The sequence below is a fragment of the Hipposideros armiger genome, unplaced genomic scaffold (genome assembly GCF_001890085.2).
Source record: "Hipposideros armiger isolate ML-2016 unplaced genomic scaffold, ASM189008v1 scaffold_265, whole genome shotgun sequence".
Classification (NCBI taxonomy): domain Eukaryota; kingdom Metazoa; phylum Chordata; class Mammalia; order Chiroptera; family Hipposideridae; genus Hipposideros; species Hipposideros armiger.
In genome coordinates this window covers 744,068-768,624 of record NW_017731615.1, presented here as the reverse complement: position 1 = coordinate 768,624, position 24,557 = coordinate 744,068, and the positions used below count along the sequence as shown (strand labels likewise).

General features: G+C 40.7%; 1 protein-coding gene across 6 annotated transcripts in view; it reads right to left on the bottom strand.

Annotated features, from left to right (window-relative positions):
* The window catches only part of AKAP6 (A-kinase anchoring protein 6), a 473,754-nt gene that overhangs the window by 272,056 nt on the left and 177,141 nt on the right, over positions 1 to 24,557 (bottom strand). For all 6 annotated transcript variants that reach the window (XM_019656775.1, XM_019656773.1, XM_019656770.1 and 3 more), the window contains 2 exons: positions 10,075 to 10,326; positions 986 to 2,755 (listed from right to left, as the gene is read on the bottom strand). In XM_019656775.1, coding sequence (XP_019512320.1) covers positions 986 to 2,755; positions 10,075 to 10,326 — 2,022 coding nt within the window. The remainder of the gene's footprint in view (positions 1 to 985; positions 2,756 to 10,074; positions 10,327 to 24,557) is intronic.

Below are 24,557 nucleotides of genomic sequence, written 5' to 3'. Positions count from 1 at the left end.
GGTCCCCAGAAACAAGTGACACTAAGCCATTTACTGCAAGTAAGGGATGATTACAATAACATATTTTGAGAGAGAGAGGCCACATTCACATAACTTTTGGTACAGTATACTCTTACAGTTGTTCTATTTTATTAGTTATATTGTTGTTCTCTTACTGTGTCTAATTTATAAACTTTATCATAGGTATGTATGTATAGGAAAAAGCATAGTATACAGGTTTGGTACTATCTGCAGTTTCAAGTATCCTCCAGGGGTCTTGGAAGGTATCCCCTGTGGCTAAGGGGGGACTGCTCTATACTTTTATTTAGCGTCTTACATCACATCTTATATAATGGAGTTCAGTACTAGGAATTTTGATGTCTGTCCTCAAAACTTTCAACACATTTAATAATACCACATTCTAAAAGTACAGATTTACCCAAAATATCAACTCCCCATCTCAGAACCCATGGATGGTCCAGAGTATAGGTAGCATGGCTATTGGCCAGAAGCCTCAAAGAGGAGGAAGACTGAAGAAAAGCAAAGATCCCCCCCCCCCAAATTAGAAACATCTGGTCTATTACCACAGAAAGTTAACACTGGAGGTGTGGAACCTACTCTGGGGTTAGAACGAAAAGCACTGAGGGCAACTGGAATATTCCATTCACATATTCCTGAGGTACAGGTGTGCGCACAGCTACTGTTCTACTTTACTTTGTATTCCACCCAAGGGGGTCCACCACTTATCAGGAGCCATGTTACGCTTCAGCAATATCAACAGAGAATGCTATACTCCGTAGGGGCACATCATGCATTGACGAGGGCAGCTCCTACCGATACACACTCTGTCACAATACAGTGATCTTCGTGCTTTTTCTTTTCTTTCTTTGGGGAATCAGTCATGTTCACCAAAAACACCAATACATTTTATAATGGGGAGGAGGAGGGGTAGAACTTTTCCCAGCATTACTTCCAAAAATCAGGTAAGAGGAGAAGACCAGCTTACCTCGATTTTTTCCCATATGGCTTCATAGTTGTCTTGGTGTTGAATATCTTGCATCAGTTTCTGAATTAAAGCAGTTTTTGTGGCAGAATGGCTCTCATTTTTCTCAGAGGATGAAGCTCTCTCGGACTTCACGTCAATGTATTTTTTCACGCCGGAGAGAGGCATGCACAGCTCCTCGTCAGAAAGAATGTCACTCAGGGGCCCAGATTCAATGCTCTCCCCCAGCGAAGAGGCGATGTCGCTGGAGGAACTTGGCGACACCCTGCCTAACCTCATATGCTTCTTCTTGACATGGTACGTTGGGTAGATCTCAGAATCTGAATTCATTTCAGACAGTTCCCAGTCGTCAATATTCTGAATCGTTTCTCCTCTGGGTTTGTGAGGCAGAAGTTTGGTTAAGTTTTCCAGCTTCAAAGCTAGGATTTCTGTCTGCTTCAGGTGAGAGGGCAGGGCCAGGTACTCATCGGAGCCATACCAGGCCTCCACAACCTGACCGTTCCTGGTCACGTGGCTTGGGGAGAAGGAGTAACTTTTTTGGCTTTTGTGTTTTGAGAGAAGGGGTCCCGGGGACATAATAGTGTCTGAGTCCGCCGTAGATTCGCTGCTTTGAGTACAAGGTGGTGAACTGGACGTTTCTGACTGCACTGGCAACCTGGCATTCCAGCTTCTCTGATTGCACGGCTCCAATGAGGATGTGGAAGCCGAATCCATGTCTGGCCCCTCTACGGCCTTGGAAGGACAAGGAGGAATTCCATTGGGCACTGCTGAGCTCCTCACGGTTTCAGTCCGTTGGCCTGAACCAGTCCCCTGTTCAGCTGGGCGGCACAGAGGAGCCTTTTCTTCTGGGGTCTTTCGTGGCTTTTTAAGTCGAGGTTTCTCTTTATGGCAGTCGCTAAGCCTCCCCAGGCTGGAGGAGATTTCTTTAATGTGACTTTGGACTGTGTTTTCAAGATATCCATTCCCCATCTTGTGCAAACACTCGTAGGACTGGCTGGCAGCTGAAGGGCTGCTGGGGTAGGAAGACTGTAACACCAGGCAAAGCTTGGATCTGTCAGGGGGCTCCACCAGCGAGGGGGTGCTTCTGCTCATCTCAGGCTTAAGGTCGGCCATCGGCTTCTTCCCATCAGCGCCTTTCAGATTATTCTTGAATGTTTCCTCTTTAAGGAAAAGCCCTCTTTTGGGTAATGTGGGCTGTGTGGGAGAGTCCTCGTTATAATTAAAGCAATCTCGGATGGGCCGCTTGGGGGTTGCATTTTCACAAGGAAGAGGCTGTTGGTTCTTGGCTTCAAGCTGGGAAGAGGAGTTGGACTCTTGCTTCACGGTCTCGGAAGAGGACTGAACAGCAGTGGGCGGAGCTTCCACGGATGATGCCGTCCCCTGCGTTTCACCTGGTGGCTCCTGGACGGTGCAAGCATTGTTCTCCTCACATCCACCTTTGTCATCTGCAGAAAGAGACACTTGAGATGCCTCCTCACTAACTGCTTCAGTGCAGTTGGAAGGGATGGGGTCAGTTGCCACCGTAAGTAACCCGACACTTCGGATCAGCTCAGGGAACTCCTTTTCCATCTCACTGTAGCTCCAAGAGTCAAAGGGTTTGCTTTTGACCTGGCTAGAGGTCATGTCACCCAGGCCGCTGAGCAAATCCTCGCTTGGACTGTAGTCAGACAGTTCGAAAGCAGTAATGCCACAATCCAGAGACAGGTAATTCTGAGAGCATTTGATAGTTAACTGTCCTGAGTCATCCACTTCTGTTAGAGAATCAAGCCGGCCCTGAAACAGACAACAGCAAAGGTTTCAGAAAAGGGAACATCAATTGTACTCAATTGCCGTTCAAATGAAATCTCCACAAAGGCCTGCGATAAAGGTAAAAAATGCATGTCTCAGTTGTTTCTGGTTTGACGTACAGAATGGCCTATGGTTAATCAATTATCATATGGCTGTATATAGTATCCTGTTCGTAAATATTTAAGGGTTTTTTTCTTTAATCTGGAGAATAGAGCCTTGGTAGGTATGTCAAGGTCAAGGCCAAAACCATCTTCTTGCCTTAATGTTCTATCTTAAAATAGTATGTTGTTCATTTAATAAGCATTTCTTAAGTGATGACTTTAACAATAAAATTTCTGGGAACAAAATGATTTAAGAGTAAAACCTCCATGAATGTCTCTTTTGCTTACTGCGATCACTCCTTCACCTACCACAGTGGCTAATTCACAGTAGGCGCTCAATAAATATTTTTCAACTGGAGTGATTTATTGTACTAAGTCTGTCATGTTAAATATGTATTCACAAATCAGAGGAAGGTGAACTCCTGAGTTTGTATACATAGAAACAGTTCAAGACCAGCTTCTGTTTGTCTCCACACTTTTTAAAGGTAAACACAGGAAATCCTGGAGAAAATTCATGAGCATCGAAATTTTATCATCTTAGCTCCCACCCACTCCCTCCTGCATTTCTCTCCCATCCCTTCACCCCCACCCCAATTCTCATTAGTGTATGTTGGATATCAAGTGCCCACCTCCCTTGTTATTTCTAATTCGGGGTAGGCTAATTTGAAACTCCGCTATGCTAAAACATAGTCTTACAGGTGTTTTTAATTTTCTAATCTTTAGTTACGTGATTAAGGATTTTTGTCTCATTCCTAATGCAGTTTCTGATATCACACAACAAATGGGGAGATTTTTGATTGGTGATTTTTTTGGGACAGAAGGGATTTCTATTATGAGTATGCTTAACCAGGCTTTAGGACAGCCTGACCTAACCTAGCCCTTCAAGAGATGAAGGAAGGAAACTGAAACATCCTATCCCCAGGCCTCTGTTACCCTGGAGAAGGAAATAGGGGAGCAAACTGAAACTGGATTTCATGGAGCTTCTGGACCCTGCGCCCTTTCAATTCTAAGATCCAGCCTCTCCAGGACCTTGCACCAGATTGTTTTGTTCATTTGTTTGTTTTGTTCTGGGGAAGGCTCTCTTCCTGCAGACCTATACCTTTCTTTATCTCCTACTCCCCTCATTCTTACTCCAAACATCCAGATAAATAACAGTGATGAAAAGCCTCATTTCACTGTTCTAAGCCTCAGTTGTCTCATCTACAAATGAGGATGGTTGATTACCACTTTTTCATGTAATCCTCCTGACAACTCTCTTCTGGGGTGGGGTCTGTACTATTGTCCCTGTCTTACACTTAAGCAGCACCTGAGCCAAACGAAGGTGCATAACTAGCAAATGGCCTCTCAAATAAAGTCCAAGCTAGGCTTCAATGGAGGCCATCTGACCCACAGTCAACACTCTGACTTCTACACAGTAATTTTCTCTAATTCATCGGATATTATTTTAAACTGACACACGCCCTCCTCCAGTTTGTTCTCTAATTCCCATCAGAGTAGCCCTTACAAATCTGTTCCTATTAATTCTCTACTTAAAGTTCTTTATTAGCTTCCTGCTGCTAAGTTAAAAACCCAAACCCTTCCAAGGACAAACATGAAGAGGCCTCCCTTAGGCTGCTCTCCACTCTGCTCCCTGGCTGTGAGTGTCCTCCTTTCAGTGTTTGAACATACTGTGTTCCTCTTGCCTCAGGGCCTTTGCACATGCTATTTCCTCTATCAGGAAAGTTTCCCACCTATAACACCTTACCTAGTGGACTCTCACCCCTCAACCTCAGATCAAGTTTCACTTAGGTAAACAGTACTGTAATTACTTGGCTAACAAAATACTTAGTTTGTATGCACCACAAGAGTATAAATCACATAGAAAATGGATGATTCACCAAGATACCTGCAACACTTAGCATCGTGATCTACAAAGAGCAAGCACTCAAAGACATATCTGTTGAATAAACGAATGAATGATGACATTTTGGAATATATCTCTATGCCTTCATGTAATTTCGTCCACTGATTATGTAGCTTTAGTTGATTCCAGTGATTAAAAGCCCAAGCTTCAGAGTCAAATTCTAGTTCCAGCACTAATTAGCCATGTGACCATGATCCAGTAGCTTGATGTCACTAAGCCTTATTTCTTTCATCTGTAAAAACGAAATGATCAGCCACGTCCTAGGCCTGTTCTGAGGCTTAAAGGAGATAATACACGTGAGACTGTGGCACATGGACAGGCGCTCAATGGATGTTCACTTATGATAATATTTTTATTATTCAAGAATATTTAGGGAGAAATTTTTATCAACATGAGAGGTATCCCTATGCTAAATTATACTGTACAAAGTGAGAAAACAATATTAACTGTCAAAATGATCTAAATGGAATTGTGTGGCTTTTAAGCTTCATACCTAGATGAGGCTCTTTAAATAACAAAGTCAAAAGACAAAAATACCAAAGAATGAGCCAGTCAAATAAAAGTCACACTTTGTACAATTTTTAAGAGAGTAATGGTGAAAATTCCAATTTAAAAGCAGGTTGTATTTTAAAAAATAAACAAAACGCTTTTTTTTTTAATTTGGCTGTTTAATATTCAGAACTTACTCTTTTACAAAAACAGTATTGTAAGTGATGGTTAAGTTCCAAACTATCCCATAAATATGTATTTAAATTACTGACTAGTTGAAATTTGCATTATTTTCTATCATAAAGGCACAGAACTACAGTCAAGTGAGTGAAGTTAAAGAGATATTAAGGAAAAGTGTTTCTATAATGGGTAGAGAAAAAGAAATTTGATACCAGGGATACCATCTTGCTCGAAAATGACAGGCACTCAATAAATGATGTGAGATGAATATACGGCATGAGACCACATCTCAGATCAAGTATGGCTGCCTCCTCCTAAGCCTTCCCCTGAAGATTCCTTCCCTAGCCAGTCCTTTGTTTGGAAAAGAAAATACCATACTCAAAAACACTTAATGCTCCAAAGGGAGCACTCTCCCATCCTGTTCCCAACCAGACCAACTATTTCTGTGCATGCTGATTGTTACTCCAGGGCAACTATTTTTAGTTCATACTGCATTTTTTAATGTGGAAAAAAAAATCCCCATCCTGAAAAACAAAACAAAAAACAGCACATGGTGTATCCATTTCATATCCGAAAGACCAAGTGACAAGCATCTACCCAAATATTTTTTTTTAAATCCAGTTGGTTATTAAAGAGCATTCTTCAAAAGTATTTTTACAGATTTCACCATGCAAAGGCAATTTTTAAAAAAGAAAGTTCTTTCCAGGGAGGATGAAAAATGACTTTCATTTCTTAAAATATCACTTAGTAATAATGATATATTTAGTCCCATTGCTTTCTTCTGGGCCAGGGGTCGGCAAACTGCGGCTCGCGAGCCACATGCGGCTCTTTGGGTACATACATGTGGCTCTGAAGTAAAATTGAAAATGGAAATAAAACTATCATAGTTTCATTTATAAAATGTTTAAAGGATATTATTCACATAGCGGTGATTTCATTTGTTTTATGGCTCTCGAATAATTTTTAAATTGTTGTGAGGGACAGGATTGGCTCTTCCATCTCAAAAGTTTACTGACCCCTGTTCTGGACCAACGTCCAGGTAGTTTTTTAATGAGTGTATGTAATAAAGTCTCAGGTAGGTATGGTAAGTTCTTCATCAATGTTTGTTATTGTGTTAATATTATTAATAGTTATCACTACGTGTGTGACTTTACCTCTCTCAACCTCAGTCTTGTTATCTGTAAGATGGATACAACAATATCCCCTGTAAAATATGGATAACAGCACCGGCCCTGCCCACCTCCTAGAACTGTGTGAGGACCTAACGAAATTTTGAAGGTGATTCCTACCATGTGTTATTCTTTGAATGCCTAGTGCCTTATACATAGTTGGAAAGAAATAAATATTTAGAGAAGGTAAAAAGGAAACCAGGAAGGAGGTGGGGAGGGAGGAAGGGAGAAAGGGAAGAAAGAATTATTATTACAACAGAGATCAGCTAAGAGCTGGTTTTATTTTATGTAATTATCCTAGATTTATGTCCTGATTTACCTACAAAGCATTCACTTAGCCTCTCTTAAATTCAGTTTTTCCACCTATAAACGAATTCTTTTTAATACCCCTTACCCTCCTGAATAAATAAAACAATAAATATACTGCTTATCACAGTATCTGAAATACGGAAAATTTCAGCATTACACATTTTTTACATAATGTTGAACTCTGCCCTAAAGTGTTTTTATTTGTTTCGTTGGTTTTGTTTTAGTAAGGTGTTTGCCAATTTGCTTACCAGATATGGTCTGCTCCATATTTCAATAAAAGAATAAAACCCATACATTTTGTTTTTGCAAGAACAGGAAGAGAGAGAAAACTTGCCACTTTCTCAGCTTTCAAAGTTATCCTTTAATGTGGCTCTGAAACTCAACGAATTTCCAAAAAGAGAAAAATGAATTCACCTTTATTGGAAGGACTCCTATTCTCGTTTATCAGCATGTTTTATGCTATTTCCCTTGTCATTCTACAAATATTTCACAGCTGAATTTATTCTGATAAAGCTAAGAATTTTATCTTAATTCCCTTCCTGTTTTCTAAAATTCCAGGTTGCTGACAGAAACAAATGAAACTAAGCAGTCTTTGAAATGTTCTCATGGAGTCCCACTAGGATCAGGAATCCATAGCTTCAAGAAGGACAGTAATGGAAACAGAACTTCATAGAAAAATTTCCACAAAGCAGATGGCTAAGAATCCACTGTCCCTTTACCCCTCATTCAGCAATTGTTGCATCTTTATGACAAGATAATGGCTGACTTCAAACATGAAAATGCATGAAATTGCTTCCAGTAGATAATTGTTGAGCTCACCTAATGGATACTACTGTGAGAACCCTAATGGATATTCCTGAATAAAAACTCCAACATAGCTATGAAAACAGTGGCCAGGATCAATTATTTAGCTTCTGCGGCTTTTCATCACTTCTTGGGCTTCCACTTCATGAGTGATGCTGGTTCAAATAAGTGCATGATGAACGTATTCCACAAAACAACAACAATGATAACAATAAACCCTAGAGCACTTCTTCATCCCCAGCTCTACAACAAAGAGTCAGTGATCAGTAAGTGTTTATTGAATGAATCAATAAATATGTAAAAATCAACTGGTTTGACTCAGTGATTTCTAATGCCCCCTCTAGTAGCAGAAACGTGGGCCTATCTGATGACTGATCAGTACTGCACGTTGGGCAGAGCCAGCAGAACACATGGGAGGGACAAAAAAAGAATGTACAGACTGGGGATGCCAGGTAGACATCTAAAGAAAGATCTCTTCAGCGTTTAGACCAGCAGTTCTCAACCTTCCTAATGCCGCGACCCCTTGATACAGTTCCTCATGTTGTGGTGACCCCCAACCAATTATTTTCGTTGCTACTCTATAACTGTAATTTTGCTACTGTTATGAATCATAATGTAAATATCTTTTTGTTTTCCGATGGTCCTAGGCGACCCCTGTGAAAGGGTCGTTCGACCCCCAAAGGGGTCGCGACCCACAGGTTGAGAACCGCTGGTTTAGACAAACCACCTCCATCCCTGATCTCCACCTCATAGATACCAGATTCAGGGTGGAGTTAGCCAGTCTGGGGTTCTTTGTAGTCTCTTATAATTGCAAGAATGCCAATCAAGGAACCCTCTAGGGATCCTACCTGGGAGAGATGGCATCTGGGGAGTGACATTCATATTCATCCTATGATTAAAAAAGGACTCTACCAAAGTCAGTATTACCTCCCTCACTGCTGCAACCACAGGGAAAGCTAAATGAAAATGAAGACCATGACTTAATGTCAGAAGTGAGCCTAGGGTCTGCAGGAAATTTGCCACAGCAAGAGCATCACTGGTATGAAAACAATAATCAACACATATTAATCATTTATGAGAATAGACACAGATTCGTTTTGTGTTATTAACAATGTTGGAGCCACTAAAACATTAATGCATTAATAAATTAGTGAATTATGCAATGCTTATTATAAGGCCTCTTGATCTTATATATTTATATAAGTGCCTTGTAAACTTGTATATATATTTGTTTCACAAAACCCACAGTGGAGCCCTAAGCTGGTGTCAAGAGCCAAGGGATGTATATACATACACACACACACACACACACACACACACACACACACAGCCCCTGCTTAGCTAGCACAATACTTCATTCTATAAATATATGTCCATTTTATTTGGGAATAGGAGAATTCATTTGGATTTCAATTTACAGTGGTCATTCTTAAGTCATGCATCAAGAGTGATAACAACCAATTCTTAAAACTGCACTTAATATGAGTACCAAAATGTAAATATATTGGCTATATAAAATTCTAAAGTCCATTTGGCTCACTACATCCAGCATGATTTTTGTAAAGCATGAATCAAACCCTGCTAATTCCCCGAACTCTACTGCTGTCATCAGAATGAAGTCCAGTTCTCTTAATACGTCTTTCTAATACCGCTTTGGCATTTTCATGATCTCCGCTTACCTATTATTTAGTTCAAATCCTGCATCCTGGTTCCTTGAACTTTGTGCTCCAGTCCTATCCGTAGCCCTCTGAACCTGTCGTTTTCTGTCTTACCTCTGGACCTTTGAACCTGCCATTTCCTCTGAGTAGGTCATTTTCTCACTCCATTCACCAGTCTCATCCTGCGTTTCCTGTAGGTGCAGGTTAGACTTGCTTCTCCTGGAAGGCTTCCTGTCTGAACCAGGTGCCCCTTTCTGTCCTCCAGTGGCATCATATAGACTTACCAGAGTCTGGCCTTAACGTCTGTCCACCTGTCTACATCCCCCACCAGACTCTAAGCTCCCTGAAGGCAAAGACCTTGTTTTGATCACTATTATATTCTTAGCACCTAGTGCCTGGCACATAGTAAGTGCTCAATACATATTTATAACTGAGTTGGGGAACAGGGAGCCAGGTTAATGCCAACTCTATGGGTGTACAAACTAGCCGGTGTGAGTTAGCTCCGGTCTAAAGCTTCATTCACACTACAAGTGCCCCAGACTCTGGTCACTACACCTAGATTCAAAGCCCGGCTTAGGACCTGCTTATTTACCCACAAAGAATTCCTATCCCCCGTCTCTGAACTGAAAACGTTCTCAGATGGTCGCACTCAAGGATGCGTTCTTTGGCTTCAGAGCAAATGCCCACCTACCTCCTTTGTCTCCTCGGAGAAGGCCTGCAGAATGTCCGTCTGCCTGGTGTAGTTGCCATTGGCGTCCTGCAGCCCCTGCAGAATGCGCTCGCGCAGCACCAGCACGGAGACCCGGAGCTGGTGCCAGAGGAGCTGCACTGCGTGGATGTCCACAATCACGTTGACGGAGTAGGACAGCAGCTTCAGGGAGAATTCAGTCTCAAGGAGGGCATGGATTTGCTCAACGTGATCGGAAATGTCTTCGCAAATGTCCTGCAGTTAAAAAGAAAATCAATCAATCAATCAAATCAAACTATGACTACTTTGCCTTGTCCTAGGGAGGCAGCAGTAAAGAAAGGTCACCTTTACCTGGCACCAATCATCAGGGCCAGCAGGTCAGGTAAGGACATGTTAGAGAGCTGGCCTCTGTTTTGGTTCAAAAATACAGTTGCAGGCCATATTCCTGGGCACTGGGCCTTGGGTGCAAACAGGTAAGTTGATCTTTTTCTAAACCACAGCTATTCTCTTTGCTAGTGGAGAGCTCCACTGAGCATGCACTATTTCAGAACAGAAGCATCATCCAGACACCTAGCATGAAGCAAAATGGGCAAGAATATGTGTTTCACAGGAACTCCCGGCCACTCTCCAAAAACCATGGGGTCTTTGATGGAAGGAACAATTGTCACATTCCCACAGGGACACAATTTAATATTTAAATTCATAATGGATATCTAAATTTCAGTCCACACTTTGTAAGCAGAATCACTCTTAAGAAGGAAAGCCAGAGAAAACCCAAGGATGAAGAAAGACAACAGACAGCTTTTGTTTTTAAGACCTGGACAATTCAAATAGAAACACTGCTAAATCAAAGTTTCAATCTCCCACACACATACTATTAAGTAGGCAGATTTGGTATCTGATGTCACTTGTCCTTACAAGTTCCCAAATTTCCACTGAGCTGTCAGAGGCCCCAACATGAAATGGGTAGTATTCACGTGAGAAATTTGAGTCCATTAAGCATCAAAATGGTATAGATGTCAACCAAAAGTGTTCAGTTACTCATTTTTAGTGATGATCAGTGATTTTTTTTTAAAATGGGGCTTCTATTTATGCTTTTTTGGTAAGGCTAACATTTTTAAGAGCGCATTTGAGTTCTGAGCCCTGTCACGAGTATCAAAACAGTCACTCTATGCTGGAAACATAACTTTCCAATTTCATATAATTCAATTACTTGCTTTTAAAGAAAAACTAAAACATAACCTGTATTTAACAATATGTAAAATAGGCCAGAAAAAAGTCTATTGAAGAATGATGGAAAGATGTTCTGAATTTTACATAATAATGATTGTACAACTCCAATAAATGCTCTAATATTAGTTCTTGAAACCCAAGAACCAACTGGTGATATGGATACAAATTTGTGATAATAACTTGAAACAGATGAAAAATTTAAACTAAATAGACTTTGGATTCCTAATTAGAAAAAGTTCTTACAAACGTGGCCCATTGAGCACATGCAGTGCAAAAGAGATTTGGGGCAAAAATTATATTACTCTATAATCCAGTACATAGGAACCAACCACAACCAGATTAGCTAGTCTTCACTGGCCTTTAGCACAAAATGCAAGCCTCTGACTGTTACCATTAGGTGTCCCATAGTGCCTGGGGTCTTAGCTAATGCATGCTGGGAGCATCCACTCCATGCATCTCCCACACCTCTTATTCCTGAGACCTCAACCACAACCCCAAAGCAAATGCCCTGCCTCCTGTGCCCGCTGAGGAAGCTCACTTCTACGTGGTACTGTGTTGCCTTGGGATCTCCCATCCTCTCACTGCTGACCACTTTCCTGGCTAATGTCCCCATTCCATTGTAAGAACACCCCTTAATGTCTTCACAGAAGAATTATGTGAATAATTACATTATCTACCTCCTGGTCTTACCCAAACCTGACTCTGCCCAAGGATCTGACTTTCCCTATTGACCTCCCAAGGGAGGTCGCTTGTTACCTCAGCCCTGACCTAAGAGACTTGCGGGATGAGGGGCGGGGGGGAATAGAGGCCTGATGGGGAAAGGGCAGGCCTCAGTGCTTCTTTGCCACTTTCTGATCCTTACCCTTTTGTCCTCATCCTAACTCGCTTCTATCTTAGTAGGTGCCTAGAGAAGGTTTTATATAGCCTTGGTACCATAAATATGTCATGCCAAAGCACAAGCCATCTGCTCCTCTGACACATTCAGCTTCTTCATAATGGATATAGGAATTTAGTCAGAGCCAGATCATGGGTCAAGATTACCAGGCAACGATCCAGGGGAAACAAATTTGAGTACCAGTGGGGCCCTTTAATAGGTTTCCACACCTTCCTCCTTCCCTGAGACGTAAACTGGCCCTATTTCCACAGTAGCAGCTGGGCCCTGAGGGGAAAGAAACACCCTCCCCACAAGTGCTGACCCCACTCTGCTGAGTCATTTGGCAATGTGTCCACGTAGTCTTCACTGCAATTCTGAAAATACTGCATATCGTGGTGTAATTTTCTGGAGTCCATTAATTTAATTATTTTTATGCCCTCGACGCTGCCACCAGTTATTTGGTTTTAAAATTACACGCATGCACAGAAACTGTAGACCAAGAGCTATAGGTACATGTGTAGGTTGTGTATGTGTGTGTGTGAGTATATATACCCCCCTTCCCTCCAAACATAGACTATGCTTTGAATATTTGATTGAGAAGTCTGTTTAGAGAAAGATAAGTGATTCTGCATCTATACCTAATATTTAATAATAGAAAATCAGCTTTTCCCTATCTCTCTGTATAAATGTCCAACAAATACTTTAAAAAAAATAATCAGTTTGAAGCTTCCAATGCTTAGGCCCTTAACCATTGCCAGTTTGTGGGATGTTTATGTGAAAGAAGCTGATGAAGATTACGGACATTCTGCTTATTTTAATGTGGTCAGATAACTGGGCATTAGAGACTTTTAAACAATTTGCTGAATGGCTTCCTCCCAGCAGGGACTGTTTGTAATTAAAAGGTTCTGAGAGGTCTGGCTTGTTGGAGATCCTGTAGGCAGGAGGTTAACAAGGTGAAGTGGAAGCGTGGGGGAGGGGGCTGGACTGGAGCCCAACTGATGCACATTCAGCCCCCACTGAACATGTGACTTGAGCAGAGAGCAACTGGAACCTGGACTCAGCTCATGTGGCTGAACTGATTGGTGTATAACAGATTTTGAGCACTCCAGTACTACTTGGTGGAAAAGGAGGCATTTCAGAAGAGATTCACAAATTTTTAGGAATATAAAAAGAAACAATTTCTTCTGGACTAGACAGAGGGTGCCCAAAAAATATATACACATTTCAAGAAAGGAGTAAACTGTAGAAAAGTAAAAAATAAGCTAAAGACTAGGAAACCACATGTGCCAATCACATGTCTAACACAGGATTTATGTCCAGAATAAAGAACTCTCAAAACTCAACAGGAAGAAAACAACCAGCCCAGTTATAAAACAGGCCCAAGGCTTGAACAAAGAAGTCTAAGTGGACATAGTGATGGCAGGTAATCACATGAAAATTGTTCAGCCTCATTAGCTATTAGGGAAATGCAAATTAAAACCACAATGAGATACCAGTGAGTATACACCTATTAGAATGGCTAAAATAAAAAGTTACTGATAGTACCAGGTGCTGAGGCGTTCCCGAGCAACTGGACCTCTCCTACACTGCTGGTGGGAGTGCAAAATGGTACAGACACCCTGGAAAACAGTTTAGCAGTTCCTTATGGAGTCAGATATATGCTTACCACACTACTCAGCAATTCCACTCCTGGGTATTTATCCTAGAGAAATGAAAGCTTAGGCATACACAAAAACAAAAAGAAGCTCTACTGATAAACACCCAAACCAAAAAGTTTTTCAGCGGGTACATGGACAAATAAATTATGGTACATCCATACACTCCACAATCTCAAAAGGTGACACAGTGTGTATTTCCATTTATGACATTCTCAAAAGACAAAACTGCAGTGATGAAGAAGAGAGAAGCGCTTGGGGAGAGTATGACTATAGATCGATGGCACCAGGGAGCTTTTTGGTGAATGGAACCAAAATTTTGCTACCCTGAAGCTGCTTTATGGGGGATGTTGATTTTAAGCTGTTTATTAAGAAACAAGACTCAGAAAGAGCCTTTGAGCTTCACCCCATTTCCTGCCCAAGAGGTTCAGACAGAAAGACCCATGTTAGGAAGAGAGCCTGGGCTTCACCACCTTAAGAATCTTCACCCCATTATTAGCCAGGAAGACACCAAGCCTGTTAGCTAGATACCCTCTGTGTCCCATTGTTTCTGAGTTGCCCAGCAAGAATCTACCTGCCATGTGATCCTCTCTTCCTCAACTACCTGTAACTCACTAATTCTCACTTCTGAAATCTAGGGCCCCTTCCCCTCTCCCTTTCTTCTTTGTCCAAAAATGTCTTATAAACCCAATGTTGCCTCATTGTCTTTGGAATCATCATGCTTATGTGAATTCCCCACGTGTATTAAACTGATTTTCTCAGGGCTGGCCGAGTGGCTCAGTTGGTTAAGAGCTCGCTCAAGAGTTTGAGCTCTGAGCAACAGCGGTTCAATTCCTGGCCTGAGCTGAGCTGCCACTGAGCTGCCAACAGGTGGCAGGATGGCTCAGCTAAAAAAAAAAAACAAAAAAACTCTTTGATTTTCTCCTGTTAATCTGTCTCTGTTAATTTGATTACTGGCCCAGCTAGAAGAACTTAGAAGGTGGAAAGAAAAGTATTAATTTTTTATTAGCCCCCACGTTGGAATGATGGAACTGTTCTGTATCCTGATTGTGGACGTGGTTATACAAATCTACATATGGGTTAAAATTTATAGAACCGTCCACCAAAAAAAAAAAGTCTATTTTTCCATATGATAACTTTAAAAATAACAAAAGGAAACCAGTTTATAGTCTCTTCGTAAAAATGCATATAAACATCTGTTGTAGATCACACATTCCCTTCAGATCCTTGGAAATTACAAGTAGCACAGCTCTTAAGCTCATGGCCGTCCACATGACTTTCTGACAAGTATAAAAGAAAATGAGGCTAATCTAGAGCTCATCTCAAAGTGAACTAAAGCAAAAAACAGTTGTTAACTATCTGTCTTCAAAGTTTCAGAAGATTTTCCCCCCCATAGATATTACTGTGTTCATGGGGTAAGGTGGTACTCTCCGTTTTCTTGTTTAATTCGCATACTCCGCAGTAGCCAATGTCGTATTCAGCATTACTCACAGCATAAAATGCATTGAATACATTATGTTGACAAGTGCCCACTTCACTCAACCTTCTAGATACCTTGTGGTCTCAAAACTGCAGCTGTTGCTGCCTGTCATGAAACAGCAATCGCCGATGGTTACTGAAGTAGCTGACACAAACACTGCTGTGACCTGAGGCTGTTTACAAATAAACTCTAGCTGAATGGCTCAGTATTTTTCCTTTATTTTATTAATAGTTGGATGTTTATGTGAGCGAGGTGCCTTTATTTTTGTAAGATTGTTGTATATTTTTTAGTTGTATCATTTTTCTTGACAGGTACAGGGCTCTTAAGATAACTGTTATGTATTTAACCAGCATGTCCAGCTGTCACCAGCACAGGACCAAAATGAGGATACCCTTCCTGTGCTTGCTCTAATTGCTTACTGTAATAATGCTACATGTGACCTCCTCAGCTCTTGCAAATTGTCCCCAGGAGGGGATCTGTTTGCTTCCTTATCATAAGGCCACCATGCCTATTCTTAACCCCTTTTTTTCAAAACATCTTGAAGGCTTGCTAGTGAAATTAGAAATGTCCATGGATTGACATCCTGCCAAAGTGCCCCAAACTACCAGTCTCCAGGGCTCTGTGCATCTTGAGGGAAGCCCACCCTTCCTTCCATGCCCAGGTACAGAAGCAATACTTCGCACCCCAGTTTCAGGAAATCACACCAATGCACCCCTCTCACTTCTCTCTGCTTCTTGCTTCCCTGAATGCAATCCCCAAATGAGAAAACATAGCCAGTCCCCCCCAATACCTACAATCTACCTCTCCACAGGCACAAGCCGTAATCGGAAGGCATTTCTCCATTCAACACCCCCAATGCTGCTTCTTTCTCTTCCCCTAAAAGTAGTTTCACTGTTTCTCTCAAAACACTCTTGACTTACATTGGTGTGACTACAGAACACATTCAGATGGTTTTTCTTTAAAAAATATGAATGAATTAAAGCCTGCTCTTCAAGGATAGGTCTCCTCACTCCCATTTCCATCTTTTTCTTATCAGAGTTTAAAAAAATCTTGAAACCCTGTCGCATCCAGAGCATACCCACTACATTTGAAATGAAAAGTTTTCATGTTACAAAGTCAGTAAGCAAGAGAAAAGTAAATATAAAATGTATCATGCGGGGCCGGCCGAGTGGCGTGATGGTTAATAGCTGGCTTGGGACGCCAGAGGCCCCTGGTTCGGATCCCACATATGAGGGCCAGTGACACTGCCCTCTACAAAAAACAAACAAACAAACAAAATGTATCGTGCGTACATATTTTAGTCTTATTGCAAAATGCTATGTCATCGTGACTGCTCATTCAGTTTAATGGCAACTGTAAAAATGAATAAAGAAAAGCGTCTTTACCCATCCATATGCTCACCATATGTGTGCGTGTTCATCAGAAAAAGCTAGGAAGAGATTCTTACCTAATGCATGTACTTTATAATTTAAAATACAGATCAAGGGAGCACCATAGCTACTCATTAAAAACAAACAAACAACCTCACAAATGAACCATTTGAACTAAAACTTGCAACTTTATACAAAAAAATGTCCTGTTGCAGACTATTAATGTCATCTTTAGTTGGCTATCAAAACTGTTCTTTCTCGCAAAGATAAACTGATAGATGTTCCTATGACAAGGTATTTCTATTTCCCCAAAAAGTAGATTGCCCTCTCATTTTTTCCTTCCTCTAATGGTCCTACTTTCTTCTTACTCGTATTGAGAATGACAGTGATGGAGTGTGGTGCGAGGGATGTTGGGACTTTTCAGGATCATCACATTACTTCTCCCCAAAGTTTGAAGAACTCGATGGTTGCAAACAGTGGTTATCCTTTGAATTGCTAAAATTTTGAAAGTGTGAGGACTGAAATGAGATTATTTGTATGGAAATGATTTTGCTGTTATCATTAGCTATTACCCTTCCATCTCCCTGACTAGGCCATACTTTTCTGGAAGTGGGAAATGTATCTTACTGGTCTTTGTATCTTTAATGCCACACCTGCTAGGGCACCACCATGCATGTGGGCAATGTTCAAATGATGTTCACAGAATTGGATTCAATGGGATAAAATATTGTATTTCACAGATCAAAGTGAAATGCCTAAGAAGCAAGCACTAGTTTAGTTTCCTTTCCTGAGTGTATCCACACTCTCAGCACTCTGTCAGCGTAGGAACTGAAGTAAGGTCATTCCTATTTTGACTGGAAGTGCTGAAAAAGTACATGGACGTGGGAGGGTGAAGGAGATGGTAGAAAGGGGAGGAGGAAGATGCTGAATGCAGACTTGGCAGCCTTCTCAGTTCTGCCTTCACACAGCCTCCTTTGTCTTCAACTGAGAAAGGACCCATTAGGAGGTCTGTCTGGCCTTGCCTGGCCTTATCCAAACCTGGACTGTTCTGCTTTTCATGATTTGAAAATTTTGTGGTTAGGAATTGTTAGTTTAAAAGCTTCAGAGGATTCCCTGGTTGAGATATCACTTTAAATTCCTAATCCCAGGCTTAGACTTATTTGAGAGGGAAAAAAAAACCTGAGAAAAAGAGAAGGGGGGTGGGGGAGAATTTGACAATTGCTATTGTACATTGGAGAAAATGTTTTGAGCTATTGCCTAGTCACATTTACATTCAGTGTTCTACGTGACTCAACTAGATAAAGGCTCCAAATCTAAATTAATTCACTAGTGAAACTCCCAGCTATGGCCTTGACTCTCAACAGTTTATACAGATATTCCTCAGATCTGTACTTTCAGGTAGAAATCAACAGAGAAGTAAGTGGTGGTTCTTACACCACAGTGTGCTTGTTAATCATGTGGATTCCAGGGCTGCTCCTTTTGAAGAGAGATGGGACCAAGGAATTTGCATTTTCTTAAGCCTGCAGTCATCGTGCTGCCAGTGTTCCAGAAAGCACACATTGGAAAACCCTGAGCCAGTGACGGCTCATCCATCTAGGCCAGCAGTTCTCAACCTATGGGTCGCGACCCCTTTGGGGGTCGAACGACCCTTTCACAGGGGTCGCCTAAGACCATCGGAAAACAAAAAGATATTTACGATTCATAACAGTAGCAAATTTACAGTTATAGAGTAGCAACGAAAATAATTTTATGGTTGGGGGTCACCACATGAGGAGCTATATTAAGGGGTCGTGTCATTAGGAAGGTTGAGAACTGCTGGTCTAGGCTGACTGACACTGGAACAGGAGCTGCGTACAAGCCTGCTGCACGCAACTCAAAAAGCGAAACCTCCCAGCAGTTTGAAACATAGCCCGCCACTCACATTATACAGATGTCTTTCTAGAACTTACAGTCCTTGTGCCCCAGAACACAATTTATTTACCCACTGCTGACAGTTGGGATAACCTCTAGGGCAGCATCAAGTGTGTAAGCTTCTCTAACATGTTGTTTTGTTGTTGTTTTTTTCTGTTTTTCTCTTATACTTTTTACATTTTTACTATAGAATGAAACAGATCTAAATTATCACACACAAAATATATATCTTAGTAAATTATTATAAGGCAATCGCCCTTGTAACAACCACCCACCAAAGTTCAGAAATTTGAACTTGGCCAGCCATCTTGGAAGTGCCTCCATGTGCCCCCTCCCCATCACAGAACCCCTCTGTCCCCTGCAAAGGTGACCACTATCCTGATAACACAGCAGTCACTGTCTTGCATCTCTTTATGGCTTTATCACCTAAGTAAGCATGCCTGGTTCCTGTAACTTACTTTTGCCCAGTTTTTCACTTGATATGGTATTCAAGCCTTTTTTAATCTACAGATTTCATCTATATTCCTTTCTTCATTATATAATTCACCTGTTAAAGATCCTGGGGCATCATACCTGCAGAGTTTCCCATAATTTGGATTTCTTGATTGCAGCCCCATGAAGCAGACAGTGTGTTGGTTCCTCTGTCCTCTTTACTTCCTGCAAACTGGCCACTGGGTCCTGAGCCCTGATTAGGCTCAGGTTCAATTTCTTTGACAAAACTAGAAGTAGCATTATGTTATTTTGTCAAGAGGCATTTAACTGGTTTCTGCTCTTTTTTGATAGTTGCTGTCAACTGTGTTGGTAGTTGAGGCTCTGTGCTCAAAACTGTTCATGTGTTAGGGGTTGAAAAATGATGATATTCTCATTCAATCATTTTGTTTGCATTTATTAGCTGGAATAAGTTTATTAGAAGCAGTGTCTCTTTATTGACTATTTGGTTACAGTGACATAATTCATAAAGAAAAATCGAGAAAAATGCTTGATTCTTTCCTTTTCTCTACCTAGTTTTCAAAATAATGGATTGGTTCTCTGTTATTAATACATTCAGAAGGTAACCAACCAGTTGGTTTACTTAATATCATTTTGTACTCATAGATTTAAACATAGTTAATGGATTTTGATCCACCACAATTTTTAACCAAATGAAGCTCGTCTTTGGCCTTCAATTTGACTTCAAGTTGACTATTCTAGTAGTCTCTGCTAGCTTCTTTGCTCATCGTATATATCATCAGACTTGAAACCAGCCATTTTTCTAAGAAGTCTTGGTTTTCTTTAATGGGAAACATTTTTCAAACTACCATCTGAGGAATAGGGATGCTCATTAATACTAGGCTAGTCATTGTTTCTAGGATTTAATAATTAATAGAGCTAGTAAGTATACATATTTGAAAAATATAACATCTTATGAATTTATAACTGATATTTTCAATTCAGATACATAACTATAGGGTTTTAACCTAACATCTTCTATACTACATCTGTATCTCTTACTGCTATACCAGAATCCTGATTCTCAAGAATATAGGGAGTGGGGCCAGCCGAGTTATGCGTTGGTTAAGAGCTGGCTTGGGATGCAACTCTGAACAGCAGGGCCCCGGGTTGGATCCCACATGAAGGCCAGTGACACTGCCCTCTACAGCTAAGATGGTGAACAACTGTTCGACCTGGAGCTGGGCTGCTGGGAGTCACCGGTGATGGCATAGGCTGCAGCCCCTCCTGCAATGGGTTGCCATAAGCTACTGTGAGTGGCCAGCAGCCAGCGTGAGCAGCCGGCAGCCGGTGTGAGCTGCCAAGAGCTGCTGTGAGCAGTCATCCAGAGGCTGGCGACTGAGCTGCCTCACCTGGGAAGAGTGCAATGATAATACCAACATGGGCTAGTGAAGCGACATCCTCCACAACTAGGGTGAAGAACAAAAGGACAACAACTTGTCTGTTCCCCTTTCCTGATTCCCCAAAGCTGTCCCCCTCCCCCAAATCCCCAATAAAATCTTTGGGGGGAAAAAAAAGAATATACGGAGTGATAGAATTCGAAGACCCCATAATTATTCATTTGTTTTATCTCACATTATAAATATGATACTTTCAGAATAATAATACTAATACTGCCCTAAAACTATGACTAGTACTGTTCCTGATGTAAATGACTAGAACAGGCATTTATAAAAGCTACCTGGTCAAGGTGGCTTTTGTTACCACAGAAGAGAGCAGGATTACCTTTGGTTTGTCTTTAGCTGGTCTTTGAGACAATAGATTATACCCAATCTCATGTTCACTACAATTTATATTACTCAGTTTAAACATTTGGGGGATCTGCAGGTTCACTTATCATCTGCAAAGTCCTTCTAGAAGAAAAAAACAAAAAAAACCTCAATAAAAATATGACTATGAACCACATGACCACTAGTTTTCCTCCAGGGAGGGAAAAGTCCTTCGGTTTTAGAAGGCCAGCCCTGAGAGGCTTCCTGCCTCAGTAGACCCTCCTAGTCTTTGCAGACGATCACAGAATATGCAAAAGAACAAAAATCAATGAAGATGGTAATCAACAATATACCAAAGAAACTGCACCATGCACCTGCGTGCTAGGTGAGCCAGGTGAAAGCACTCTTCCTTTTCCTTTTCAATAGAACAACTACAGGGCATAGGATGATCCTTATTACTTATCAGTTTAGGACTATCCAATGATGGAGATGGGTTTTCTCTTGAAGCAATGGACTGGGAGGATCTCTTCATTTACCATCTCGTATGGCTAAGTTGTACAATTTATGTGTTTGCTTTGTTTGTTCAGTGGTCTCGTAGGTCATTTCTGTCTATTTCTGCGATGTCTGCCTGCCTTAGGAAATTCCTATGTGGCAATCACTGCATTTATCTGTTTTGCTTTTATAGAGTGTGGTACACATGCAAATAGATTCCTAACACATGCTGAGGTTAGTGATACTGAATTCATGAACCATGAAAAGAGGAGTTTGAAGATTATCATGAGAAAAAAAATAAATGAATCACAAGACACATCTAGATGACTTTGCACCAGGCTGAGTGTCAGAGTCTGAGTTCTTGGTCCTGGTGTGTACTGGGCATCTGTGTCCCAACAGATCACTGAACTGCAGTATCTTCATCTATAAAGACAGCACTGGATGGATGATCTCTACTCTGAAGCACTAAGATTTTCTTTTGGTTTTTTTTCTTTCTCTTTTATATTGTATCCCCTTCCCATAATGCATAACCAGAGCTTTAGTTACCCAGCTGCTTTTACGTATCTCTGAAAATCCTTGTCACGTGACTGCTATTTCCTACTTTAAGTAGAATGGGCACTGGACTTGGAATCAGGAGACCAGAGACCAGCCTTGGGGCTACTGAAAAGTATCTGGCTTCTGCAAGTGACCATGCCACAAGATCTGAAACAACAGTGCAGATCCATGCCACCGGGCTGAGGAGTAAAGATCCATGGTTCATATAGATGAGGGCCAAGGTGCCCACCCACCCCCCTATCCCAGGGTTAATGTCCTGAGGAGACCTTTTGGTGGAGTTTTCCTTGGTCACCATAACAGGCTCAGCCCAATGCTCTTCCACGCTCTTATTTTCCCAATCCCCCTGCACCCACACACACACATTCCTTTGAGGCTCATCTCTCTTCATTTCAGTCATTTAAGATTTTATTTTCTAAAATTCTAGCAAAACCTTTTGGCAATTTAGATTTATTTACCTGAGATAAAAATGTTCTTGTAGCTCTTGAAATTTGGGAGCATTTTATAGTCATTTATAATTTGCAAACGCTTTCTCTTGACCTATTCATAAATACTCATTATACTGGGAAAAAGATGTTAAGGAGATGAAAGTCCTATTTGGGATTTCACTGCCCCCTGGGAAAGGTCAACTTCTTTCTTAGAAGCACTCTTCATATATTTAGGTTACTGAGACCATTCTAAGGATATGTTTCTATGTCTTCCTCCCTGACATAAACATCCACAGCAACTTGCGTGGCTGTTAATTTGTATTTAAACACCTACAACATGCTTGTTAGAAGCTAATATTATAGACACAAGCTTTTAGATCTCACATCTGAGAGTCCGGAACAGGAAATGAAACCTCATCGGATCAGAGTCCTGAGAAGAACTAATTTTAGAAGCTATGGTGAAGACACTGTAATTGAGATAACAACAAATCCCAATTCTGAGGCCAATGTTACCTCTTCATGTAAGGCAGATGGAAATACAGGTTGTCAATTAACCTTCTAGAAAGCTCCTGTTGTTTTCCATTGATGCCATAATTTCATTCCTAAGAATCTCCACTAGAGGCAATAATGGATTTATCTATTGAAATGCTATCACAGAGTTGTTTACAATAGTGAAAAGTTCTAAGAACCAAAAGATCAAAAGAAAGGAGATTGGTTTAACACAATGTGGTAATCCATACAATGGAAAAATACACAGATGCTAAAAATAATGCTGAAAAATGCATTTAATGGCATCAGATATTGAAGACATATTGTTAAGTGAGAAAAAGTAAGTTAAAGATTTCTATTAAAATTATAGCTATGTATACTTAAAGAGAACACTAAAAATTGTGTCAAAGCTCTTCATAGTATTTTCTCTAGGTGACAGCATTACACGTGATTTTTAATGTACTGTTTGCATGTTTTACATTTTTTTCCACTAGAGATTCATTTCTTTGGGGAAAAAGAAAAAAAGTAAAAGTTAACAACAAAGACGTGAAGTCATTTCCCATGGCAAAACAACAGTCGAGGAATGCAAGTCAAACTACGCACAGTAAACAACAGAATATACAATATCAAGGTGACTGAGGAAGATCAATGTCAAATCAACAGGATCCTCAGACTCCCAGCATTCTTTTTGTGTAGGGAGAGTTCTGTCACTTCATTCACAGCCATATTATCACCATTCTCTTGGGGATCTATGTCAGATGGCCACACGCTATTAGCCAGATATTAACAGATAAACAACATATTATTAATCACTGGTTAAGATTTTTAATTCTGTTTTTTCTTTTTTGTTGTTGTTTGTTTGTTTGTTTGTTTTTTTGTTTATCAGACTTGAAGTAAAGACATGGGTGCGGGACAGATATTAATCATGTGAAGTGGTAGGAATGTAAATATTACTCATCCTCTGTCCCTTTTCATTTGATTGATTTGTCCCAGAGTATTATTGACTAGACATTCCTCTTCTACATTTTCATATAAACCCAAAAGGATGGATGTTTCTCAGGGCAGATTCCATTACTTGACAAAGTAAGACCTTGTTTATCTCCAGAAGTGACCTCAACATCCTAAGATTCAGAATCTTCCACTTTCAAGCCGCTATAGTCTTTTGTAATCACCAGGGAAGTGAAGACATCTAAAGAGAGCTCAGTGCTCCCTTGGGGGTATACTTTACACAACTGAAATTTCAGTCACAATTGCCCAGGAATTATTGAAATACATAACTTTTGCTGACTGAATTATATGAACTTTTGTTTATTTCCATCAACCAAACAATTTGTACTGGTGCATTTATTTTGTTTTTGTGCTCATTTCTTCATCCTCACAATCAAAAAGAGCAAACTGTACACATCTAACACATTAGTGCTGAGCATCAGAGCCTAAATTAAAACCTAGAATTCAGCTTATATCTTAGTTAAGAAAATCCATTTTGGTATTTTGCCTGCTCCATGCTTGACTGACTCTCCGTATTAGACCCACTCTTCAGCAAGCACTAGACGTACAAAGCATGACTAACGTTATTGAATTCCAATAATGTGGTTTTAAATCTACCCTCATTGCCCTTTTCCAGAGGCCCCTTTGGGAAATAAAAATGAATCAAAATAATGTATCTGACTACAAAGTGCAGCAACCATCCATTATTAATGCTCCAATGACACACCAAAATGGAGGACGAAGGATCCATGCAAATAGTTCTATAACACTGATTCAGACCCCTTACCAGACGTGGTATGTTACTTTTGTAATCAGC